At 38.5% G+C, this 26,676-nt stretch overlaps 1 protein-coding gene across 2 annotated transcripts in view; it reads right to left on the bottom strand.

Moving 5' to 3' along the window:
* Window positions 1–3,748: 3,748 nt before the first annotated feature.
* Window positions 3,749–26,676, bottom strand: part of TRPM3 (transient receptor potential cation channel subfamily M member 3) — a 389,792-nt gene continuing 366,864 nt past the window's right edge. The window contains exons 22-25 of one of the 2 annotated variants that reach the window (XM_075278698.1): window positions 19,152–19,302; window positions 17,356–17,555; window positions 10,468–10,600; window positions 3,749–6,503 (exon numbers count right to left, since the gene is read on the bottom strand). In XM_075278698.1, the coding sequence (XP_075134799.1) occupies window positions 5,078–6,503; window positions 10,468–10,600; window positions 17,356–17,555; window positions 19,152–19,302 (1,910 nt within the window). In that variant the 3' untranslated portion in view covers window positions 3,749–5,077. The remainder of the gene's footprint in view (window positions 6,504–10,467; window positions 10,601–17,355; window positions 17,556–19,151; window positions 19,303–26,676) is intronic. The other variant, XM_075278690.1, reaches the window with a different exon arrangement.

Raw genomic sequence — 26,676 nt, 5'->3', positions numbered from 1 at the left:
GCATTGCAATATTGTTAAACTTTATTCTAAGTTCTGAAAAAATTGCCAGCTAGATATTACCCACTGATGGCAAAAACAAAACATGATTGCAAGCTGTTTTATAGGGGTATGGTAGCGTGCTTAAACCATGGCTTTATTTCTGCCCTGCATGAATATATGACCATAGTTGTGATTGGTGTCTCCAATGACCTGCGAGCCTTGGATTTACTGAAATGATTTGATGGGATAAGTTTTCTTATCGAATTCTGAACATAAAAATGGAATTTCTACTGCTGTGCAATTACATAAGTGTAATATGTGAACAAAGGACAGAGGGGATAGTAAGTGCGATTTCCCACTGCTTTCATAAAATGACAACACGCTATTTACCAAGGTACTGAGTTATAATTGTGTATTTATGCTTAAGCATTCAATCTCCCTTCCTATTTTCTACTCGGTACATGAACCTAGCTTGATGTATTTCACAATAGTATCTACTCATATCTGTAATCTCTGCTCTTGAGATAAATGACCCCATATGTCCAATCTGTAATTTCTTGCTTTCCTCCATTTCTTTTAGAATGTTACACCCTCTTTGTAAATCCATGTCCATATATACCTTACAATTTCCATCCTTTGGTTAGCATAGCAGGTATTATGTATGTAAATACACCCTTTTGTATGAAATACCCTCTTTATCAAAGTCCTCATCATTTAACCTAAAGTTTGATGGTTTGCAATAATTTGTCTTTACATTATACAGTACTTTATACTGTATAGCCAACAGGATTGGATTTCTGGTACATAGAAGCTCTCTGACAGTGTTTCAGCAACGCAAAATATCCTTCCTATTACTAGGAGAATAAGAAACCAGTGGAATGCAGACCTTTACTGTTGTATAGAAAAATCAGATAGTATCATTGTGCTTTTGTAACCATTGGAAGTGACCATTCATGTTCCTAAAGTTGCAGAACTGAACCATGTATGGTAGAATACTCTCCTATGATTATAGTAATAATGTTTATGTAATGTTTTCAGCCCAGTCACAATATAACATTTTGGCTTGGAATGGCTCCCATGCTATTTCTATATCTTCAGTGTAAGTTTTAAATAACGCAGTATTATAAAATAAATCTTTATTTATCACAGTGTACTGTGGTAACTATGAGGAAAGAAATACATATAATTACTGGATTGTCCCAGGTTAGAAAAATGCGACTGCTCTCTTCCAAAAATAGCACCATACCTTCTCCATAGGTGGCTCAGAGGTCAGCACTTTTGCCTTGCAACAGTGGAGTCCTGGTTCCCTTCCAACCAAGGACAAGGAGATCTGCAAGGAGTTTGTATGTTCTTGCTGTGTTTGTGTAGGATTCTTCCCACACTCCAAAGACATGACAGGGGTAGAGAATGTAGATTATTCAGCATTATATGGGACAGTGACTGACAATATCTTCAGAATATGTTGGCCCTATACGGGTGAGCAAAATAAATAAACAAATTGCAGTTTAGCTCCATTTAATAAAGCCTGAGCTACAGTATCACATGGTCTATGGACAGATTTGCCACCGTTTCTGGGAGAAAGCAGCCATAATTTTCTGACTGAACAACCCCTTTAACCTAGTAGATACAAAAAGACTCAGGTAATGTGACAGCACATGTGCATAGCTTTTCTAAAACATGGGCTTCTGGAGAGGCAAGGGCCACATATAGGAAGTTAGTCGCCTTTAGATTCTGGTAGTCCTGGGCAATGCAAAGATGCAAGAACAGAACTGTAGACCACCTGAACATTCATCTTAATTTCATGAAACAGACTACTCAAAGTTAAAGATAGATGTTATTTGGATGGAATACATAAACCAAAACCGATGACAAAATGTAAGCTATAACCAGATCAAATTACCCTGAATCCTGTATACCAATACTGGCCATGTATCAAGTTTATTTTAAAGGTCTGGATATCTTGTTATGTCTAGTTTACAACTAATCTCACTCAAGGTTTCTCTAAACATGTAAATCCCCTAAAAACGCAATGAGTTCCAGATAAGGAAATACTGGAAAACTGAATCTCATTACTCTTTATGTTTATATTCATTTCATTTGTTGAGAAATTTCGTAGAATACAGAGATATCTTCCACATAGGCTGTTTTGAGGACCTTATATGTTTAGGTTCTTGCAATAACATAGTGTATGGTGTGCTCCTCATATTTTCATATATACTAAATTATACGTAAAGGGGTTGTACTCGGTTTTTAATTTTCAACCACTGGGACACCCAACATCCATAAGATTTTTTTTGAGCCAAAGCCAAGAATGGCTAAAAAAGAAATGGGAAATATATAGGAAACTCTTATACTTCTCCCTTATGCTTAATCCACTCCTGGCTTTGGCTCAAAAAAAACCCAGAACAAAATCTTCAACAAAAAAGCTGTGTTTCCACAATGTGGGTCCCCTGTCTAAAAGTGGAGCCCCGTGTCATTTGTCTGTATGGAGTGGCAGGTCATATATACATGCTGCCTTCAATTAATCTCTATGGGACTGTCAGAGAAAAGCTGATTACAACATTTAGCTCATATTTCCTCATCTATCCCATAAGATGCTTATTCCCTTTCAAGTGGACAGGTTATAAGATGAAAGCTTAATGCAACTTGTTTAATTTGTAAACTGCATATTGTCCAGTAAAAACCACAGAAAAGTTTTAAATGAGGCAGATTTACTAATAGTGTCTAAGTTTTAGACAGTTCAAACTTAGACTAGACAGCCTTAAAGGGGTTATCCAGTTTCAGATTAATGTTAAGAGACAAATATTATTGTTTGTATAATGAAAAGTTTGAAAGTTTTCCAATATACTTTTTATTTTAATTCCTCACAATTTTCTAGAGCTCTGCTTGTTGTCATTCATTCTGCTTACTTCCAGTGGATAAAAATCAGCTCATTGTCATGTGACATATAGTCCACAGCCATGTGATATACAGTCCAGGGTCATGTGATATACAGTCCACAGCCATGTGATATACAGTCCACAGCCATGTGATATACAGTCCAGGATCATGTGATATACAGTCCACAGCCATGTGATATACAGTCCACAGCCATGTGATATACAGTCCAGGGTCATGTGATATACAGTCCACAGTCATGTGATGGACTCACAGGTGCACAGCTCATTACTGTGCTATGATTATAACGAGCTGTGCACCTGTGTGTCCATCACATGACCATGGACTAATTATCACTTGACCATGGACTGTATATCACATGACCATGGACTGATTTTCATTCACTGAGGGTAAGCAGAATGAATGACAGCAAGCAGAGATCTAGAAAACCGTGAGGAAGTGACACAAAGAATATGTTCAGATAGAAACAATAATATTTCTCTTTTAATAATGACCTCCTTTAAACTGTGCCAGATTTATCACAGTGTCTAGTGCTGTTTGATAAATCTAACATATGCTTAGACTGTCTTTTCTTACTCTAGACCATTTACTAGTTGGCTTAGATTATGAAAAAAAGTCAACAAAAACTGTGGCTGCGACCACTTTCTGATAAGTCACACCCCTTTTCAAACAAGTCATAAATGTGACTAAAAAGTGTCCAAGGTTGAGGCCCCACATAGTTAGCCGAAGGACAAAAGGTCTGCAGAAAAAAACACGGCAGCAAAGTTTCACTGTTTATTCCTGCAGTGTTTTCACTAAAAGTCCACAGAGGTTTCTACGTGGGTCTTAAAACACCAAAGAATGTTAGGTTTTTTTGTCGTAAATTGAGCCAGAATTTTGGCGCATTTTGCTTTGTATCTCATTACTAGTGTTCCTAGGAAAGGATACAGAGATGTTTGCAAAACTCTGACGAATAATCCTTTAAAAATACACAAAGAATCTATCCGTATTATCGATTTCTATTACAATGTGACATTTTAGTGCAAGGGAAACCAAAACATTCTCATTTATGTTTCATGTGGAGTGCCCAAAAAGAACCATTCTTCTGCTCTGTGACATTACACTGGATAAGTTACCATAAAAAAAGTATATACATTTGTCAACTACAGTGTATGATTGTAAAAATGAAAGTCCATATTCCAAATGGAAGTAACCAAAGGGTATTCTTTTCTTGGTCTTTGTTATGTGTCGGCACCTTAACAATGATATAAACTGGCAGTGATTGCGAAATACAGAACCTACCATAGTAAACAAAAAGCACTGAAACAAAACAGTGAAGGTTAGCATACCATACTCCTCACACAAACATAGATCATCATATTGTCACTGCTTTTTAAGCATGCGTTTACTGAGGCAACTGCATTGACAACACACTGTAAAAAAATATATATTACATTACACCATGAAATTACATTCATCCTGAGCTTGCTTGACTGTGCTAGAATGCCCATGAAACACAAAAAGTTTATTTGGATATATATTTTATAGAATAACTTTCTTTTCTTGTTTGTGATACAAAAGGCATATTTTCCATTAGTTTTTTTTTTTTGTTGAAAAAAAAAGGACGCACTGTCATGTGGCACTGGAAGCTAATACAGAACAGACAGGCCAATAATCATGCCACAATTATGTTGTCATGTTTGTTCTTCGGTCATGATCAACAGTGTTGTTGGCAGAGGGAGATTCAGACCTGAGAGCTCCTGTTGTGGAATACATTGAACAGGACAAGAGAGGCTTTTTAACAAAGAGTAAACACAAGAGATATCAAGTACATTTTATACAGTGTGCTCCAAAAAAAAAAAAAATCCCTCTGTTGTGTGCAAATTACTAAATGCTTCCCATAAAATGAGGGAAAGCTCTTTCGATGAACTCAGCATTTCAACTTAGTAAAATAAAACCTTGGAAAGAGGCTTATTACATAATCTGAATGACATAAAATGCAAATAAATCATATTATCTTGTCGCCATCCTTATATGTGAATGCATTCTACTAAACATCAGAAGCGATTTTGCTGCCAGGTTAAACAAAGTGATTGCTTGGCAAGTGGCTAGTAGTGGTACCTGTCCATGATCCACATTGTGAGGTCACTGGATTGTGATAAAAATGCTGCGGGTGGGCAACTGTTAAACATATATTTATCCAAAGAAACTAGTTTTAGATTTAACTATGCTTGCTCTCAAAACTGCGGAAGGCTGATGTTCTCGAAAGTCTTCTCATGGATAAGTTGTCACCTCGAGTTTCAGGCCTCGATGACTTACTCCTTTGAAATGGATTTCTAAGGCTTGAAGTGTTACGTTGCCTATCAAGTTTATCACTTATTGAATAACTCTTCTTTGTGTGTTGGTACAACACATTGGGCTCCTCTGCAGAATAACTATTCGCCCTTTCTATTTTTGGGAATGATAAGTTGTTCAAGAATGTTTTTGAAGTTGAACTTTCATGACTAGTTAAACCTTTGCTTTTGCCTTCTGCGTCAGGCTCTTCATTGTCAGAGCTTGGATGACTTAGCTCAGCTTCTCTTTCTGGATGACAACCACTAACATCTTCTACTTTTTCTCTCACACATCCTGGAGATGTTGACCTCTCTGCAGTGGCCTGCGGAGTGTTGTTTACACACCTGGTATCAATACAGTCTGTAATACTTGTGTATTCTGCAGATTTTACAGGTACACATAGATTACTATAATAGCTTCTAGATGGAGAAAACATAAAGCTTTGTGATTTTACTATTGGTGTCTCTTCTAAAACAAAAGGAGCTGTTGCAAGTAAACGGCTGCTTTTTGAACGCTCTAATGTATGGTACATAGGAGGGTCCAAATCCCACGGATTTTGGCCACTTTGCAAACTTGGGTGTTCTGGAAGATACCCAATTGTGTCCATTGTTGTTCCTTCTTCGTAACTAGGGTTTCGACTACAACTACTTCCACAATGGGAAAATGAACTACAGCCTCGACTTGTTCCAGCTCCCTCAGCAAGATGATCTCCACATCCAACATTCATTGAGCTTTCTCCACAGTCCATGCCAAACTGTGCCTCATCCATAGCTGAAACATAAATGTCTATGCAGGAAGAAGGCCTTCTAGAGTCTGGAGCTACTGATAAATTAAGCGGGGAAGGAGGAGGTTTTATATCTTTTGATATAGAATGTGAGCTTATAGCTCTGTGTAGACTTAATGTCCTCTCTTTAAAAAAGCCTTCAAATTTTTCCAACCCACTTTTGTCCTTCGAGTTTGTTGCATAAAACGATTGACTTCTCATTCGAGGCAAAAGTGTTGGAGATGTAGGAGACAATGGCTCTTCTCCAACTGGGTCTATGATATCATGTAATTTGTAAGTGTTCCCTTCTTGACTGTTAAAACTGCTCTGCCTTATAATATAGGCTGCATCAGTACAATCTGAAGACGTTCTAGATCTTGCTTTAGTTGTCTCTACTCTTTCAACTCCAGCCAGCTTTTCCATGGCTGTAGCCATTCTTCCAAGCATCTCTTCAAGCTGAGCAAGTCTTATATCCACTGTCTGAAGGGATGCCTTCATGAAATGTTCCCGTTCATTGACTTCCTCAAGGCGCATGGCCATATTTTCCACTCTGAGAAACAAAATAAAATTATAGACAAAATCAGACTAAATTACATGAAATATAACATCAACAACATACATCTTATTATTATTATCTGAATTATGTTACTGAAAGAGTGTTTCACAGTGTCCATGTATCAAACTTTCTAGATCATTCAATTCTTGTAGGCAGATAATGTGTCCATTCATGCAGAATTAAAAGAAATGAAAATAGGAATTTCATTTTTATTAAATAGAGTACATCTGTCCTCAGAATTTTTCTGCAGTATAATAAATGCATTATGACACAATTCTTACATTGTTGTAGTAATTCTACTGTCATTTACCTGTCTAATTGCAAGTGGAGTTTCAAAGTTTGTCCAACATCTACTGTCACTCAGTAAGAAAACTTTTAAAATCAACTATATCAGATGCAGTCACCATTGAGGAACCTTGTGATTCTGTTTTTTAACATAATTGTTAAATTAATTTTTGGAGAAGCCTGTATAGAAGCCTCGCCTCCATTGCGTTGTTGTGAGGATACTATAGGTGGGGTGCATTGGTAACGCAGTGGCTGTGCAGTGTATTGCTGGAGCATTCCTGACTGAGGTAGCTGCCCACACTACTGCAGGAGGTGGGTGCTCCAGATTTAGAGCTTACCTTGCCCTAGAGCTCCATGCTCTGTTGGCTGGAGCAGATTGAGCTGATGGGCAGAGGGCCAAGGACAGAAGTTCATAAAGATGCTGAAGAGCAATTCCAGTGACTGGGGAAGAATGTGAAGAGGTAATTCACTCTATAGTGTAGACTGGCCGCCAGTGCACAGCTCAAGCTTACAGGAAGACCACTTGAGTTTATCAATAGTGGTTGCAGTGGCGCTGTAAGAATTCAGGCTAATGATAGTGGTATCAACTGGGATAACAAATGCATTTTTGTGAAGACTAGCTTATATAGTTATGCCAGCATCTGTAGGGGCTAGTTTATGCAGAAATACATTTATTGTCCCAACGGAGCCATAGCTCAAACGGTGCCTATATAGACACTGAAGGTGGTGATTTATAGACTAATCTCTATGCAAAGTAAAATAATGGAACTATCGCCATTTTATTTAGTAAATGCATAGAGTTCAGGCATAATAACCTAGCATACAAAGAAGGAGTCTGATATATTTGATTCAGGCTTTCTCCTCCCACCAAATTTAGCTGCACAGTCTTGGATGTTATAACAAGATTTTACCAATACTCATCTGCATGTGGCAGAAAATCTGCAGCCTCTGAAGTCAAATCTGCAGAAGGTCCATTTATGCAGAAGATTCTCATTACACAATCAGTTTTTGCACAAAGAGTAAAATATGTGGCACATCCACAACTTTTTTTGCAACAGCAGATTTTTACAGAATTTCAGTCACATGGCAACATACACTAAAAGGTAATAAATCACCTATTTTCTTTTCTAATCTGTTTTTATACTTTGACTCTACTATTTTCTGTACATGTCTCTAGGAATTCTGTGTTGGTAAGAGGGCAGATGTAACATCACTTATTGTGAATGGTGCCTCCTGTGTAATACACAGTATGTATACAATATATGCAATATGCATAGCTGTTAGCTTTTATTGCAACTCTGACAGTGATGATATCGAGGTGACTACTGAAAAGTGATCTACCTAAAAGTAGAAGTGTTAGCCTGTTAGAGATTAATATATATGTATAGATTAGTGACATGAAAAATTAACAAGCCAGTTCTTAGAATTCCTAAAAATATTTTAACATAAAAACCTGCTTTAATCTCTAGATCTGATCATACCTTCCCTTTAAAGCCAGTTACAATAATGGAGGCTTCCTTGTGATCATAGATGAAAAGGCTTTGGAAAGTTTTAAAATCATAGTGGTTGGATCTGAATAGTAGGGCTATTTATAACCACTGATTATGGCTATTATTAGAGATGAGCGAACAGTGAAATAATCGGGATTCGATATTCGTTTCGAGCAGAGCCTCAATATTTGACTACTGTATTTTTCGGACTATGAGACGCACTGGACTATAAGACGCACCTAGGTTTTAGAGGAGGAAAATAGGGAAAAAAAATTTTGAAGCAAAAAATGGTAAAATATTTAATATATGGGAGTTGTAGTTTTGCAACAGCTGCAAGGCCACATTGACAGGTGACCCTGCAGCTGTACGGGGACGCATAGAGTGTTTTTTTTTTTTTGCAGGGCCAGAAGTACTTTTTAGTTATACCATTTTGGGGAATATCTATTGCTTAGATCACCTTGTATTGAAAAAAACCTGGTGGTTTATGATATATGATTTTCTACTTTTATATATATATTCTAGGGACAGGAGGTGATTTAGAACTTTTATTTATTTCATATTTTTATTATATATTTTTAAAGCTTTTTTTTTTTTTTTTTTACTATTTTATTCCCCCCCGGGGGCTTGAACCTGCGGTCACTTGATTGCAAGTCCCATAGATGGCAATACAACTGTATTGCCGTCTATGGGACATTCTGTCTATTAGTATTACAGCTGGTCATAGACCCAGCCGCAATAGTAATATAGCCGTGACAGGCCTGGGAGCCTCATTAGGCTCCCGGCTGTCACCCGAACAGGTCGGCTCTTGCGATATCGCCGCGCAGGAGCCGGCCTGCAACTTCACAGGTACGGGGCCGGTCCCCAGAAGGGGAGAAGGGGCCACCGATACTGACCCGGCATCCGCTGTACTAGAGAGGCGGATGCCGGCAAGGGATAGACGCTGGCACAGGTGCCGGGGCCTGAGACATCGCTACGCTCCTCTGCCCTGCATGAAGCCAGCGGCGGGGGGATGGAGGAGCGAAATAGCATCACCCCTGCCGCTGCTGGCTTCATGCAGGGCAGAGGAGCGCAGCGATGTCTCAGGCCCCAGCGTCTATCCCTTGCCGGCATCCGCCTCTCTATTACGGCGGGTGCCAGGCGCCACATTCGGACTATAAGACGCACCCTTCTTTTCCCCCTAAATTTGGGGGAAAAAAAGTGCGTCTTATAGTCCGAAAAATACGGTACTTGATCGAATATCAACTCCCATTATAGTCAATGGGAAAAAATGCTCGTTTCAGGGGAAACCACTATTCGACTAACGGAGAGTCACCAAGTCCATGAATAGCAGGAGGAGAGTGTTTAGGAGGAGCGTTGTGCAATTAAATCGCACGGACCCCCATTATAGTCTATGGGGTCCGTGCGCTTTAACTGCACAGCGCTTGCAGTTGCGCTGATAAAAAGTAAGCTCCCTCGTAACCGCAAGCTGCCAGCTCTCCCAACTAGCAAAGACGAGCCTGCGGCAAATCAACACTGGTTCTGCAGCAGGCTCATCCTTGCTAGTCGGGAGAGATGGCAGCTTGCTGTTACGAGGGAGCTGACTTTTTTTGTCATAGGAATGCATTGACCAGCGTTGATTGGCCAGTGTACAGCATTCAGCCAATCAACGCTGGTTCTGCCAGAGGCTTGTCTGTGAGGAGGCAGAGTATAATATTGGACCACAATGGAGACTGCTGTGGGCTGGTCTTAGACTCCGCCTCCTCACAGACAAGCCTCCGGCAGAACCAGCGTTGATTGGCCAAATGCTGTACACTGGCCAATCAACGTTGGTCAATGCATTCCTATAAGAAAAAGTCCGCTCCCTTGTAACAGCAAGCTGCCACCTCTCCCGACTAGCAAGGACGAGCCTGCTGCAGAACCAGCGTTGATTTGCCGAATGCTATACACTGTATAGCATTCGGCCAATCAATGCTGGTTCTGAATCGAATATTTACTGTGAATAGCTAGCAGTATTCGATCAAGTACGAATATTTTGAATACCGTAGTATTCGATCGAATACCTACTTGATCAAATTCTACTCGCTCATCTCTAGCTATTATACAAGATCAGACTATAGTTAAAAAAATGCTATTTGTAAACCCAGCCTAACACAATTACATTAGAAAAGTGACAAATGGCTTAAACAGTTACAAAAATGTCTCACCTTTCTGCGGTGACTCGAATTCTTTCATCATTAGAAGAGTTAAATCGATCATCTTTTTCTCTAAAATACTCCTCTATGCACTGTTCTTCAAAATCATGCACTTTCTTAAGTTCATCCTCTGTTATAAACAATTCTGTTGAGAAGACGGCACAGACAATCCTTGAATTAAATCTTTGTATATTATTTGATTCTATATGTGTTTATGCTGGTTTTAAAATGAATCATCATAAAGGGGTTGGCCACTTTACAATGAAATTATTTAAGTGACTTTTATTAATAATGTTACGTCATTTATTAGTATGTGCTCCAGGAATCTGCAGCATTTCTAAGATTTCATAAGTCACAGCCCTCACAGTTCTTCTGAACCCTGTTTGGTCCCATGCCCCTCCACCAACTGCCATTTTATGGACAGCTACTCTGTGCTGACAAGGCAAAGTCTAGCAGAACTGCAGAGGGCACAAGCTATGAAATCTTAGAAATGCTGCTAGTAAGTGACATTACACTATTATCAAAAGGAATTAGATAAAGGTGTTTTAAAAGTGGCCAAACCCTTTATGGTACCCATACATGCATATTTCCGCGTGGCTGGCTATATAGTGGAGACTTGACTCTACCCTGATATTGGGGACAAGAAGGGACAAGCAGTTGGATTTCAACATGCCTGATCATCTGTTCTCATGTGAAATAAACCTCCACTTATATAAGGTATATGCCAGCACCATATTAAGAACAGATGAATGGTTGGCTCAGTGTACATGTGTATAGTGAGAGGGAGAAGGAGGAATAAGTGTTCATCTAACAGCTATTTAACCCCTTAGTGACCGACCTGTTTTGGACCTTAATGACCAAACCAAATTCTGGAAATTTGCCCTGTGTGACTTTATCAGTGAATAATTCTGTAACAGTATAGCACATCCAAGGGATTATGATATTGTTTTTTCGTGACATGTTGTACTTTACTGAGAAGGTAATATTAGACTGATATAACTTGCGTAAATTTATTATAAAACTCGCAAATGGTGAACATTTTGAAAATTTTTCCATTTTTTTTTCCATTTTCAGCTGTGATATCACACATATACACAATAATACAGGGCAAAAAAGTTAGTTGTTATATATTTCTAAATGTTCCTTTTGTGTTTCAAGCATATTTTAAATAATTTTAGCATATTTGAGTAATTTAGACAATTTACAAGCTTATAAGCAAATTTTGGAAATTTGGAGTATGTGATTTTTTCCTGTACCAAGCTATGTTTGCAGACAGGAATAGGTGGCATAATGACAGAACCTCCCATTAAATGACCCAATTTGTAAAACTAGACCCCTTCAGGTATTCTTTGAGGGGTGTAGTGAGCATTTTGATCAAACAAATATTGTTTTGCAAGAATTATTACAAATTATGAAAAAAATTACATTTTTATTTTCTTCAAATATGTGTCATTTTAAAGCCAGTTTTTTTGCACACAACACATCAAAAAGAAGAAACACACCCCAAAATATATCACCCCACTTCTCCCGTGTTAAAAAATGTACACTTTGTGGCCTTAGTCCTATGTACGCATGTACAGTAGGGCCCAAGAGGTAGGGAGAGCCAAATGGATTTCAAAACACAAATTTTGCTTGCAGATTATTTTAGGCCCTTTGCACATTTGAACAAGATTTGAGTTGCCATAGCGATTGAAACCCCCCATAAATGACACCATTGTATAAACTAGACCCCTTAAGGTGTTCATTGAAGGGTATAGTGAGTATTTTGACCCCATAGGTTTTGAAAAAGTTTGCAAGAAAAAACATTTCTCATATTTTTTTTTTTACACAAAAATGTCATAAAGGCAGTTTTTTTGCACATAACACAAGAAAATGAAGAAAAACACCCGAAAATAGATTACCCCATTTCTCCCGTGTTCAAAAATGTACACTTTGTGGCCTTAATCCTATGTACAGACGCACGGTAGGGCCCAAAAAGAAGGGAGCACCAACTGCAGACGTATCGGCTCACTTCCTCCATCACCGGCAGGATCAACTAGGTACTCGGGGCACCAGGCAGCCTGGGGTCACTGGCCACACCCCAGGCTGCATATTACTGATACTGGCACCCCCTGATTTCGCCATGAGGGGTGCTGAGGGGCACATATACTTGGCAAAACCCCTTGGATCTCCTTGTCACGTTCGGTCGGTGCTCAGCTCAACGTTATGCAGGCAGTTGTCAGCTGTTAGTAAAAGCTAACACCTGCTCACGATCCCCATCAAGGGGGTCTCCGAAGGCCGGCTGTATTTTTACGATTGGCCAGTCTTCAGAGACCACGACCACTGGCCGTAAATTTACGGTCGGTGGTTGCCAGTCGGTTAAAGTGCCCAGCTTTACCTTTGAGTGCATTTACATAGTGTGCCTTTCATTTGATGATTTTTTATTGCTTTTACAAATAATTGATATGTCTAAAGAGGCTGTGTTAGCACAGTCTCACCACAGTATTCACCACAGTCTCACTACAATAGCATTTTTTTATGCTGAAGCTGATCACCATGGGTCTAGTTTCAGAAGCTCCAGCTGGTTACACATTGTACAAGTTGGACTTCCATGCAATACATAGAGAAATAGAATGGACCACAGTGATTATTTGCAGATGCTGTCTGCTCTGGCTCATAAGGTTGGTTCCCAAGCAGAGGTCTCCATGTCTCTGTGATATGAATCTAGGGTCTGAGCTTGTTTTACGTATTTTAAAACAGTCTTATTTGATAATCGCATTACATAATGACAGTATACATACAGAACACCATTTCAGCTTCACTTGATTGGAGCTAGTTGTATTCATTCTTAGATTAGGAACTTTGGTCAAGATGCAGAGTGTCTCCTAAAAAGCGGTTCAGGCTAATAGCTCAGAAAGAACTATTGGATTCATGTAAGTGATGGGGTGCTTTATATATATATTATCGAATGTGGACCATCCATTCCTTTGCCCCCTCAACAATAGAATGCTTAAAATAATCTCAGCTCCTACTCCAGATAGAACCACAGTTCCAATTGTAAAATTGTTCTCACAAACTATTAGTTACTTAAAGCTTGAGACACAAACATATAGCAGCTCAGCACTACAGGGAAGCCGAGCTTGCATGGCCTTCATATACAGTATATGGAGCATATTGAGCATAATTGAAAAAAATGTGGATTGTACCAAGTTTGTCCTGCTCTACAACTTTATAATTGGACCTGTAGTTCTATTAGAATAGGAACTGAGATCATTTTAAGCCCCTCTATTTTTTCGGAGTTGGGTAAATTCGCTGATGCAACAATCAATAACCTATGATTGATAATGTATAAAGCACCCATTGTTTATATGAATGCCACAGATCTTTCTGAGCTACTAGCCTGGATCTCTTAAGAAGACACCCTGTACACCTGTAAGGATCTAAAATGAGATGTTATGTATCTTAATTTACCATTTCTCTTGATTTTTTTAGGATGGGAATGTTGCTGAAATGTAAACAAACCAGACCTGTAAGAAGTTGGCGTGTGTTATACGCTTGTGACTGCGGCACCCAAATTTAGTTTTATTTGAGGGTGGTAAACTATAGGTTGTAATGCCTAAATACGGGAGTTTATAACACTCATATGTGTATGGATTGGACATCACAAAACAATTAAAATGGGTCTTCCAACAATAAAAAAAACCCCATCACTTGAAGCTGCCCCATCTGGTTATGTGACAACATTAAAGGGGTTGTCCCATCCCAAGGCTCCTATCTATACTGCTTGTTAATGTGAATGTAAGACTTTTCCTAAATACATTGCTTCAGCAAAACTGCTTTGTTTGTCCACTATCTTACTTTATTCATTTTTTTTTTTTACACATCCCTTGACTTATCTGGTCATAAGTCAAGTGATGTATCTGCCTGCTCTGAGGGGGGAGGGAGGAGGGGCTAAGTGCACGGGAGTGAGCCTGGGGGGGGGGGGGGGCGGGAAGGGGCCACCAATACAGACCCGGCATCCACTGTAATAGAGAGGCGGATGCCGGGGAGTGTAGACGCCGGCACAGGTGAAGCCAGCAGCAGCAGCAGGAGTGATGCTGATATTCTGGAGGGGAGGAGGGGTGGGCGGAGGAGCGGAATAGCAGCATCGCTCCTGCCACTGCTGGCTTCACCTGTGCCGGCGTCTACACTCCCCGGAATCCGCCTCTCTATTACCATGGATGCCGGGTCTGTGTTACATTGTGAAGGCTGTACATCTGATGCCTAGTGCATCGGCAGCGCACACGCAGGGCCAGCGGCATAGAAGCAACGACTTCTCGCCGCTGGCTTTGCATATGTAACCCTGCCCACCAATGACACAACAAAGCTGGAAGACAGAAGAATTTACTGCAGCGAAGAGTGGTGAGTATGCGACGTGAGACAACCCCTTTAAGGTCAATACATCAATGTGAGTAGAATTTTAAAGCTTATACGTTTTTTATACTGAAATATGAGGAGCTTTGGGGAATCACTTGGGTAAACACTGCACTTTGAAATTTTTGTATATAAAAAAAATACTCTATAGCTTAGACTTTCAAATTTTCTAAATGTAATAATGTTAAGAAATATATTTCTGACACTGTACTATTCCCAGTTTAAAAATATCCATATCCATAGTAAAAGCCAAGACATGTGCATGTCTAACCTATGCAGCTTCTTTATAATTTCACTCACTGCTGTATATGTTGTCACAAATATCCACTAAAAATATAGTCAGACTATAAACACCTCAGTCTGTTTTTTAGAAGCAAGTGGAGACAAGGTCAGAATGACAATTAACTGAGCGGTAGTTGTCTCACTGTGCCATGTGTGACACCTGGCATTCACAGTCGATACAAATGGCATAAAAAGGATACTTTGTGTCTGGGCTTTATTCAATTTATGGATGTCTGATGACAATATGAATAAAGCTACTTTTTCTGCTCTTCAAAACTCTTCTTTTATTAGGCTTCTGCTTCCTTTTTATACAATCAGTAATAATATTGGTGTGCTATGGAGCGTTCACTAGTACACGCTGTTCTACCGGTAGAAAAAAAAGAAGCTCTCAAAAGCTGCTAGCTATTTAATCATGGACAAAAGAGAATGTTCCGTGCATATAACAGATCAGTGTTTTGTGACCACTGCCCTATACTCTAACTTTATGTACTTCTAGGTTTTAGCTTTATGTACTTCTAGATTTCTAGGGACTGGTTGTAGATCTGGGGATCTATTCTGATTGCCAGATTGGTAGTTGAGAATTTTTTTTTTCACTAAGATCAGATATATTAGCTTCTACATTATGGGTTTTTTTTTCTGGATCACCTGGATCAACATTCCCAGAGAATAGGCTTAATGGGATGGACATAAATCTTTTATTAGCCTTACATTCTCCTCCTAGCCTACAGTTTGTAATCTAGTTGTACGTATCCAGGTCAATATAATGGGCACTCTTAATAGAAAGTTCAGAATGCTCCAATTTTGGGTGAAAGTTAGTAGTCAAAGGCACATTTTTACTGTAGCAAATATTGAATGTGTCATTATGTAACATGAATAGGAAAGAGTGACTGTTACTTCTTAAAGATCCTTTTAAAATAAAACTGTTTAGTAAAAATGCTACCGTATATCTCTGTCCTTGAATAATCAGAGTATCCCTTTACCCCTTTTTATTGAAGAGATGAATTCTATTGGATTGACAGAGTTGTACTCATCTATATCTGTAAATCACATAGAAGTGAATGAAGTGGTAGCAATTCATGTCCACTGCCACTCACAAAGGTCAGACCTCTAGTGATCATATACTACATGGAGAAAAGTATCAGGGCACACTTCTTATTCTTTGAATTCAAGTATTTGAGGCAGTCCCATTGCCACAGGTGTATAAAATCGAGCACCTAGCTGTACAGTCTGCCTCTTCATATATTTGTGAAAGAATGGCTCATTTTAAAGAGTTCACTAAATTGGTGCCACAATAGCATGCCACCATTGCATCAAGTCAGTTTGTGATTTTTTTCCCATCTTGATATTCCACACTCAACTGTGAGAGATTTTATAGAAAAGTGGAAGCAAAAACCACAGTAACTCTGTCCTGAAGTGGCAGACCATGTAAAGTTACAGAGCATGGTTACAAGTGCTGAGGGCATAGTGCAAAAAACTCACCAATGTTCCTGGTCTGACAATAATTGCAGAATTCTAAACCTCCTCTGATATAATTGTAGGCACGAAAACTGTGCATCAGGAGCTTCAAGGCATTGGTTTTCATGGCTGAGTAGCTACATGCAAACCAATTTGGGCAAGGCACTTTTCTGTTCCAACATGACTGAGCCCATTGCACAAAGCAAGAAATACCGGATCATTGGGTGACTTTAGTTTGGAAGAACTTGACAGACACACACAGAGCCCTGAACTCAACCCCATCAAACACCTTTGGGATGAATTGGAATGGAGATTATGAGCCAGGCCCTCTTATCCAACAACTGTGTCCGACCTCACCAATTCTCTTCTAGATGAATAAGCAAAAATTCCCTCAGGCCAACTCTAAAATCTTGTAGAAAGCCTTCCCAGAGGAGTGAAGCTGTTTTAAATGCAAAGTGGGGAAAAACTCCATATTAATATTATGGATTTAGAATGGGATGTCATTAAAGCTCCTATAGTTATAATGTGTATATTATATATATGTATATATGTATATATTAATCAATTACTATATTAATGAGAAAACCCTTTAATAAAGTATTTCAATTAGCAAATTACCAGCAACCCCCTAATATGCTATAATTAATGTAGATTTTCTGTTCTAAGCAATTCACTAATATTTTCAAAAGACTGTAGACTTCACATTCCCATTTTTCCTCATTGTTATATGAACAGTAATTGTATATATGTCATATATAGTACAAGTCTTACTTAATCCATAGTCTCTTTCATCTTGGTCACTTTCATGTTTCCTCCAGCGACAACAAAGGTGTTTGCAAATCATGGTGAAATGGCTAAAAATAATTAAGGGAGGTGGCAAGACAGGCCTTTCATGAAATGTCATTATCAGCTGGTATCGCTGGAATTTCCAAACCTGGTTTGAGATGGACTTGACTTCAAAGAAAGTGTTGCTGAAAAGAAACACATGAGACATAATCAGAAATGTACTGTATAGTAGTAAGAAATCTAATGTACAAAAATACACAAGTCAATACCTTGAGATCAACAAGTACTGTTTTTTTTAATCATTCACCATTATGTATATAAATCTTGTCTATTGCTGGAGTAAATTGGTAAACCAGTTGCTTGAACAGCAAATCCACAGCATACTGTTAGTGGGTACTTTGCAGTAGGCCGAAGGGACTTAGAAACCACAGTACCCAATTTTACAGCTGCATTCTGTCTGCTGACTCTAGTCTTTTGGATATATGCACAGAGCAAAGAAATGTACAAGAACTGTGTATGGAAGTCAAAAATGCAGTCAAGAATGCCACAATATTAACTTGTAATTCTTATGCATATGAGCTATATGGTGTGTCTGTAGCATAGCCACACCTGCCAACGTACTGGCTTTATCTGTGGTCCATACACAAAGAATGACAGATTTGAATGTTAGGGGTGGTGCTGGGTGGAGACCACAGGGAAAAACAGGTTGCACATGGATTAAAGGATAGTACACAAATCAAGTATGTTCACTACGTCACTTATAGCCCTTACAACAACAAATAATGTTTGGAGCAGTTTTGTTTGTGGTAAACTCAGTTTAAGAAGATCTTAACATACTATTGGAGACTTGAACTTACATTTTCACCTTCTGAATAGAACATTTTGTGGACACATTCCCAAAATGTTTGTGAATGAAATATTTGTTTTATAACCTCAATAGGGATGTGTCTGCAATATGTGCTTGAATTATATACTACTACTAACGTTCTATAATAGACATGTCACAATAAATATGAAAGGCAAACTATTTATCAATAAATATAATAAGAATTCTGAATCCATTACAATGGAGGATCTCCAGAGGGGTTCCCTGCTTTGGACAATCCATTGTTAGGTGAATCCTATGACAATAAGCACATCACAAAGTGCCTTCTCACCTCCCACCCTGTTGGAACTAATTCATGGGGAACACCGTAAATGCTCAGTCTCTTTCCAGTGCCAGAACAGGTGGAATAAAATCATTACATTACAGTAGCACCCAAGGATTATCTTGATTATGTTATCATTGGCTTGCCTGAAGCACAAAGTCCCTTTATTTCCAGATGAAAACCATATTCCTTGTTGATATTGTTGCTTGTATTTCTCGTATTTATATAGTAAGATCTAAACACTTCTTGCTATGAATAATGTGATTTTTTTTCTAATTTTCACAAATGAAAGTATATTTAATTTAACTTCTAATACTAGAGGAATGGCTATGATTCCAATTTTATATTGTTTTCCCCATTCTTCTTTCAAATTTTTACGTTGTTGTCAGACTTATGACCTAAAAGCTCAGACCTAACAATGTAACTCCCATACAAGCTCCCTTTAAGCACTGCCAAAATTCTGTATTTAGCATTATACAAACCCAAAGCAATGGAAAAACTGCACAAGATAAATGTAGCTAAATACTGACAAATTTTTTCATAGTTTTTTATAGTTTTACTAGTGAAATGTTGTGATTTCAATATTCTTACGTGCAGTTCCCATACAGTATATTAAAAGGTTCACAGACTTACTTGAATACTGCTATGAGAAGGTTTACTAGGAGAATATTTGCCACTAATAGGTAACAAGCCATGATTGCAGGAACGATCCATGCTCCCGTCTTGCATGGAGGGAGCTGAACTATTTTCCCATCTTCTGTAGTCTCATTATATCCGCAGGGAGCTAAAAGAAATTATAACAGAGTCAGTCTTAGATTTATAGTGTCTTGTCCAATCAGGCGTAAGAAATTTTCTGGGGAATGAAGTCCCAAACTGATAGCAAGGCTTACATGCTGTATTCATGCACTAGTCACAGTTATTTACAGCTCAGACTCTGATATGACACTGTAAATGGCCACCTCCTGAATGGAATGCATGAGAGGCAGTGACTTATATGAACAAAATCACTATTCACCATGACAGACATCTCATGGGACAATCTAAAATAAATGGGATTTCTCCAGCAGACAGCAATATGTTTCCATCTCAACATCAATAAATATCCCTGCTTACATACATCTGATGTACATTGCAATATTTCTGAATTGCCACAAACATGTACAATCTGTCATTCTATATTGTAAGATATCTGACCCTAGATTCCTCTGAAGGCTATTCAATAGTGGAAAATGGATATGTTTGCCAACATTTTTATTTAAAATGGATCTGTGACTTTAAAGGGTTTGTCTGGCAAGATAAAAACAATGATATAGTAAAATTTATTAATGTACTATTAAAGTTGTACCAATGTGCCAATTTCAATACTGTTCCCATAATACAGGAGGCTCCAATTCTTAATTTGTTCAGGCACAGATAAGGAACTCTGTGTCAGTGATATGATGACTGGGTTGGCTGTGGGGATGAGTTTACTAGCGAAACCAACCTTAGAACTGATGCAGAGAATGGGAAGGAGACTGACCAAAGTAATGAAGTGAGCCAGCCATCCCTATTCAAGCAGGTCACTGACTGAATGCCTGTGCCAGAACAAAGGTGGACTGGACTGTGGGACCAACACTGAAATCAAGACATTAGTGCAAGCTTACCTACTTTAATATCATTAAATTTAAAGATTCCCAATCTGAATGTTAAAAAACATCTTTTTATCTTTCAGGACTACCCCTTTAACCCCTTCCCGCCGATGGCAATTTTTGATTTTCGTTTTTCGTTTTTGACTCCCCTCCTTCTAAACCCCATAACTTTTTTATTTCTCCGCTCCCAGAGTCATATGAGGTCTTAATTTTTGCGGGACAATTTTTTCTTCATGATGCCACCATTAATTATTCTATATAATGTACTGGGAAGCAGGAAAAAAATTCAGAATGGGGTGGATTTGAAGAAAAAATGCATTTCTGCGACTTTCTTACGGGCTTTGGTTTTACGGCGTTCACTGTGCAGCCAAAATGACATGTCCCCTGTATTCTGTGTTTCGGTACGGTTCCAGGGATACCAAATTTATATGGTTTTATTTACATTTTGACCCCTAAAAAAAATTCGAAAACGGTGTTAAAATTTTTTTTTTCTAAAAGTCGCCATATTCCGACGGCCGTAACTTTTTTATACATAGGTGTACGGGGATGCATAGGGCGTCTTTTTTTGCGGGGCTGGGTGTACTTTTTAGTTCTACCATTTTCGGGAAATGTTATTGCTTTGATCACTTTTTATTCAAATTTTTAGCAGAATTAAAACAGTGAAAAAACGGCGGTTTGGCACTTTTGACTATTTTTCCTGCTACGGCGTTTACCGAACAGGAAAAATATTTGTATAGATTTGTAGAGCGGACGATTTCGGACGCGGGGATACCTAACATGTATATGTTTCACAGTTTTTAACTACTTTTATATCTGTTCTAGGGAAAGGGGGGTGATTTGAACTTTTAATACTATTTATATTTTTTTATATTTTTTTTTACTTTTTTTTTTATTTTTTTTTTGCATTTATTAGACCCCCTAGGGGTGTTGAACCCCAGGGGGTCTGATCACTAATGCAATGCATTACAATGCTAATGCATTGCAATGCATTGCAAAAAAGCATCATCTCTTTTGCAGGCTGCATAGACCAGCCTGCAAAAGAGAGAATTTGCAGACTGGCTGGGAGCCCTTAACAAGGCTCCCAGCTGTCATGGCAACGGGGGGTCGGCCCTGGAGCATGCTCCAGGAGCCGGCGATCCCTGCCAAAATGGCGGCGCCCATGCGCCGCCGGGAAGATGGCGCCTCCGGTGCCTTTGACAGCAGCGCCGGAGGGGTTAATGCCTCCGATCGGTCCGGGGACCGATCGGAGGCATTAGAGCCGGTTGTCTACTGCTTAAAACAGTACAGACCCGACACGCGCCGTACTATTACGGCGCATGTCGGGAAGGGGTTAAGGGTTTAAAAGAACCCTCTGGAACTTGTAGGAAATACAGTTATTACTGAATGTACTCCTATTAGAATTCTTTCTGTCTCCCCAACCACTAATTTTCACCAGGCATGTGTTATGTCTGGGCCTCAGTGATGTGTCACCCATAGGGAAATAATGCAGTGTGAGGCAGAGTGGCTTGTTGGTATACCCTTGGCATTCAGCCCACATGCCTTACCACCACAAGATCTAAGTATACATCTGCATTACTTCTTGTGGACACATTTAGGACTAACTCTAAGACTGCCTAAAAATGGATGAAACAGACTAAGTGGATATGCACATTCTTACATCAATTTTTAGCCTGTATTTTATAGGCAATTAATAGACCTCCAAAAACTCTGGTTGAACGTCTTTGGAAAGACTGATAGCATCCAGGAGGTATGACATTTTTCCATTCTTTCCACTCAGATTATCCGTGCTTGTACTATGAATGATTCTGTTAGCAACTTTGTTAGGGAATTGAGATAATGTAAGGCAATTGAAAAATGGATATAATGGAAATAAATCTATTTTTAATCAGCACTAGAAAATGGCATCTAGTCTGTTTGGCCTTCATAGACCAGTTCACACTTAATCTGTACACTTTTTAACAACACGTGGAAACGACTTCTACCTCCCCATTGAGGAAATACATAAATTGTTTCCAACATCTAATTTTTATCCAGCTTTCCGAATGTTCCCAAAACAGAAAATTGTGCATGTCTTTATCTTTGAATATGTGAAATATTCTACTGAATATTCTTCTCTACCATCTTACTGTTTTTATTAATAGTGGTTTATGGGAAATCTAGGTTATACCCAATACTGTTGCTACTATAGGGTCCCCTGGCACCTCAGTAGGGCATGTACCTCATTTTGCAGTGCTGGGTTGATAGCTGCAGTGATGCAAAACTAGGAAGACTTGCTGCTTAGTAGAGATGAGCGAACTCTGTTCGGATCAGCCGATCCGAACAGCACGCACCCATAGAAATGAATGGAAGCACCTGTGACGCTGACTTTGTCGGCGGCTGGCTGGCATCACAGGTGCTTCCATTCATTTCTATGGGTGAGTGCCCAGTCGATCCGAACAGTGTTCGCTCATCTCTATTGCTTAGGACTTATTCGTAAGAGAAAACAAGAAAAGTAGGAATAAACATTTTTAACCCGAAAATAGATGAAGACTGACTAATATTTCTTTATTTATTATAAATATCCATGACAATGTAAGTAAAAAAAAAAAAAAAATCAAAAATCCTAACAGCATTGTTATTTTATTCTAGAAATTTTTCAGTGAAGTTGCTGTCTCTGGAACCATTTATTTTATAACAAACAATATTTTAAAGACACAATGTATTTAGGGGCATTGGTTTCTGGTTTTAACCACGAGATAATAGCATTCTTTTAGTTGTTATGTGGCTGGAACACTTTATGACAAACCAATGGTTGTGGTTGATCTTGTACCCTATTTAGAAATCCTGCTTTTCTTTATATCAGCAACTTTAGAGTGGATACAAAATGACTCTGCATGTTATGTAATCCTAGCCTTTTGACTGTACCTTTCCAAAATGTCTAGCCCTTAACCATCCACTTTTCTTTGCCAACTCACATCATTGCACACCATTTACACCACATTATTGGTCTTTCAGTGACCTCAAATTCATGTTGCCAAAAAATAAAGTTTGGGCAAATGTTTATGCAAAAGCAGTAAGTGCCTACTGTATAAATACGAGAACATATGGTGGACTCACTAGACTGACATTACAGATATAGACATGCCTAAGCAGTGGTGTCATAGAATTGTGTACAACCAGTAGTGATATATAGAAGTACTGTGGCTAAAGCATAATAGCTCACAGCAGACACCGACAAAGAACTGCCTATCTAGACACGGAGATGTACAAAATAAATGAAGCAACTGATAAATTTATCTCACAGACTCTATAATTTGTCATAAATTAAAACATGTACCAGAATTCCCCTATAATACCTGAAAACTAAGTAAAACAGACACAACATTTTTGTGGATGTCAATGTGCGATATATGTCCTACATATGTATTTTAAGTGAATAATATAGCAATAAAATATAGTGGAACTTTTCATAATTTTTTAATTTTTTTCCCCCCCAAAACAGGAAGAGTAAAATAAACTTCTTAGAGCACACTGCAATCAGAAAGTAATATGGCAGGGATAACACACCAGTGGCCTACAATAATGCTTATGTATGTCTTATGTGTCGTGCTTAGAAAACCATATCATACTTCTCTGTTATTTTATTGCTCACAATTACAGCACGTACTTGCCCAGTTTATTGTTTTAGAGGTTGGAGATCCGTTCTCCTTGTAAGTAGTGATGTAATGGTTCACAATGGATGTAGTTATGTGTTTTACTGCCAGAATTAACATTTGGTTTGGTAAAATCACATAAATTATGCAATGAACCAATGAACTGATTTTAAATGGTATATATAAGATTGTATTTCAATGCTGTGTTGAATGGAAAAAGCAGACTTAGTAGGGGATTCAAGCTGTCAGGTGTATTTATATATATCCAAAAGTCAAAGCAGGTCAGCATGAGTGCATGCTACGTTATATACTGTATATGAAGACAAGAAAAATGGAGCTGTTAGCATACCATATTTGAACTGTACATTTCTCAAATACACAAGGTTTTTATCTGTAATAAATGTAACCACATTAGAAAAACAGTTGTACTGCAACATAACAGCATTTAATAAATGTTGGCATGTTATGATTTTCTGATAAGCTTTTGCTTAAATAATGACTAGCCATATCTGACTTTTTTATAATTATTTTAGGAGCTTTAACCTATTCATTCTAGGAATGAAAAAATGTAAATTACAGTTAAAGTCATACTTCTGAATAAAATAATTTAGCTTTAAGAGATTATCCATTGTTTTTCTTAAAGAGTTTATCCATTGAACTTACAAAACTACACCTCACTTAAGGGATTCTTGTGAAAGTGTACCTTCAGTTAAGAAAAACTTTTTATAAATGGATAGTACAGGTGAAAATAAGAAACTTAGTAATATATCTTGTTAATCCGCCGTGGGCATTTTTTGTTTTTCGTTTTTGACTCCCCCTTGCAAACCCCATAACTTTTTTTATTTTTCCACTCTCAGAGCCATATGAGATCTTAATGTTTACCGCACAATTTTTTTTTCATGATGCCACCATTAATTATTCCGTACAATGTACTGGGAAGCTGGAAAAAAAATCAGAATGGGGGTGGGGATTTGAAGAAAAAGTGCAGTTGTGTGAATTTATAACGGGCTTCATTTTTATGGCATTGTGCTGCCAAAATGACATGTCACCTGTATTCTAGGTTTGGGTATGATTCCGAGGATACCTAATTTACATGGTTTTATTTACATTTTAACCCCTTAACAAAAAATACAAAAAAGTTCCAAAATGTTTTTTTCTAAAAGCCGTCATATTCTGACACCCGTAACTTTTTTTTTATACTTCCATGTATGGGGATGCATAGGGTGTCTTTTTTTGAGGAACCATGTGTACTTTTAGTTCTACCATTTTTGGGAATATCTATTGTTTTGATCTCTTTTTATTCAAATTTTTATCAGAGGCAAAACAGTGAAATAACGGTGGTTTTGCCCTTTTTGATTTTTTTCCTACTATGGCATTTGCCGTACAGGAAAAATATTTTTATAGAGTTGTAGAGCGGGCGTTTTCGGACACAGGGATACTTAATATGCACGTGTTTTACAGTTTTTAAGTACTTTTATATGTGTCCTAGGGAAAGGGGGGTGATTTTAACTTTTTTTTTTTTTTTTAAGCATTTATTAGACCACCCACCTGGGGGTCTAGAACCCCAGAGGTCTGATCACTAATGCAATGCATTACAATGCTAAATGCATTGCAAAATACCTGCATTTCTATAGCAGGCTACATAGAGTAGCCTGCAATTGAAAAAGAGCACAGACAGGCCTGGGAGCCTTCACAATGTCCCTGGCTGTCATGCCAACGGGACGCCAGCCCCAGAGCTTGCTCCGGGTGCCAGTGATTACCGGCATGCGCCACCGGTAAAATGGCACCTCGTTCAGCTTTAACTGAGGCACCAGAAGAGTTAATGCCTGCGATCAGTGTGGTGTCTGCGGTATAAAACAGCAGACACTCGGCAGCTATGGTGGCTGCCCCGCTCAGGAGCAGCCGCCGTATTTAAACACCTGGCATCCGCTGTACTAGTACTAGTCGGGAGGGGGTTAAAAAAATATGTTTTCTTCTACACTGTTCAGGCTGAGCTACTTTCTACATATTAGTCTATGATGAGGAGAGGGTATTAGTAAAGACACTCAGATAATTTCTGCTTTTACACTCTGCTCTTCTAAACTATTTTAAAACTGCTAGGTTGTAGATAAGAGGCTATCAGTGCGCAGAATGAGGCAATATATCAACCAGCCGGCAGGAAAATCCCATTCCCTCCCTCTCTCCATAGAGATCTATGTGTGAGGCTGAATATGGAGACGAATATAATGTACACAAGCAGTCAAAAGAAACATAGGTATACTATATGTGCCAAAGTACCAGGGTAGATCACTGGGCAGCAATGAGCTATAGCAGGAAGAAGGACAATGTGTCCAAACTGACACAGATCTTAGGACACAAAATATAACCTTGTAACAATGTCAATAGGAGAGAATAAGTTGATCATATAGTATCTGGTTTCTAGACCCCTAGCAGCAAGCTGTAATCTTCAACGGAACCTGGCAAGAAGTGTTCATTTCTCAAAGAGGGAAAGAAAAGATTTCACATTGAAATGGAAGGATTGTAATGCATGCACATGTTTGGCCCTTTACATTCTCATAACAACGGACAAAACTGTATTAACACATTGACTATTAAGAGGAACACTGTCAAGAAAGATGGTTAGCTTTGGTAATGCTTTGTGTTATGTGGAAATGCTTATGGTAAGGTACATTAAGATTTTTGTTGCCATTTTGGAAGGAGCTATTTTTATGGAGACAATTATTCTGTTCTGTGAAGGTTTCTCTATAAAAGTCTAAAGTCATTTGGGATTTTGACCTTGAACAAAAGTAACTTGGATTTCCTTCTTCAAAGTAATAGTATAACAGGTTATGGGGACCTGATTTTTGGAGACAGGATGGATTAATTTTGATCTTGAGTCTAGAAGCTTTTTCAATAATA

Source organism: Leptodactylus fuscus, chromosome 1 (genome assembly GCF_031893055.1).
Source record: "Leptodactylus fuscus isolate aLepFus1 chromosome 1, aLepFus1.hap2, whole genome shotgun sequence".
Lineage (NCBI taxonomy): Eukaryota > Metazoa > Chordata > Amphibia > Anura > Leptodactylidae > Leptodactylus > Leptodactylus fuscus.
The sequence above is the reverse complement of the archived record's forward strand: the minus strand, read 5'-3'. Positions and strand labels throughout refer to the sequence as shown.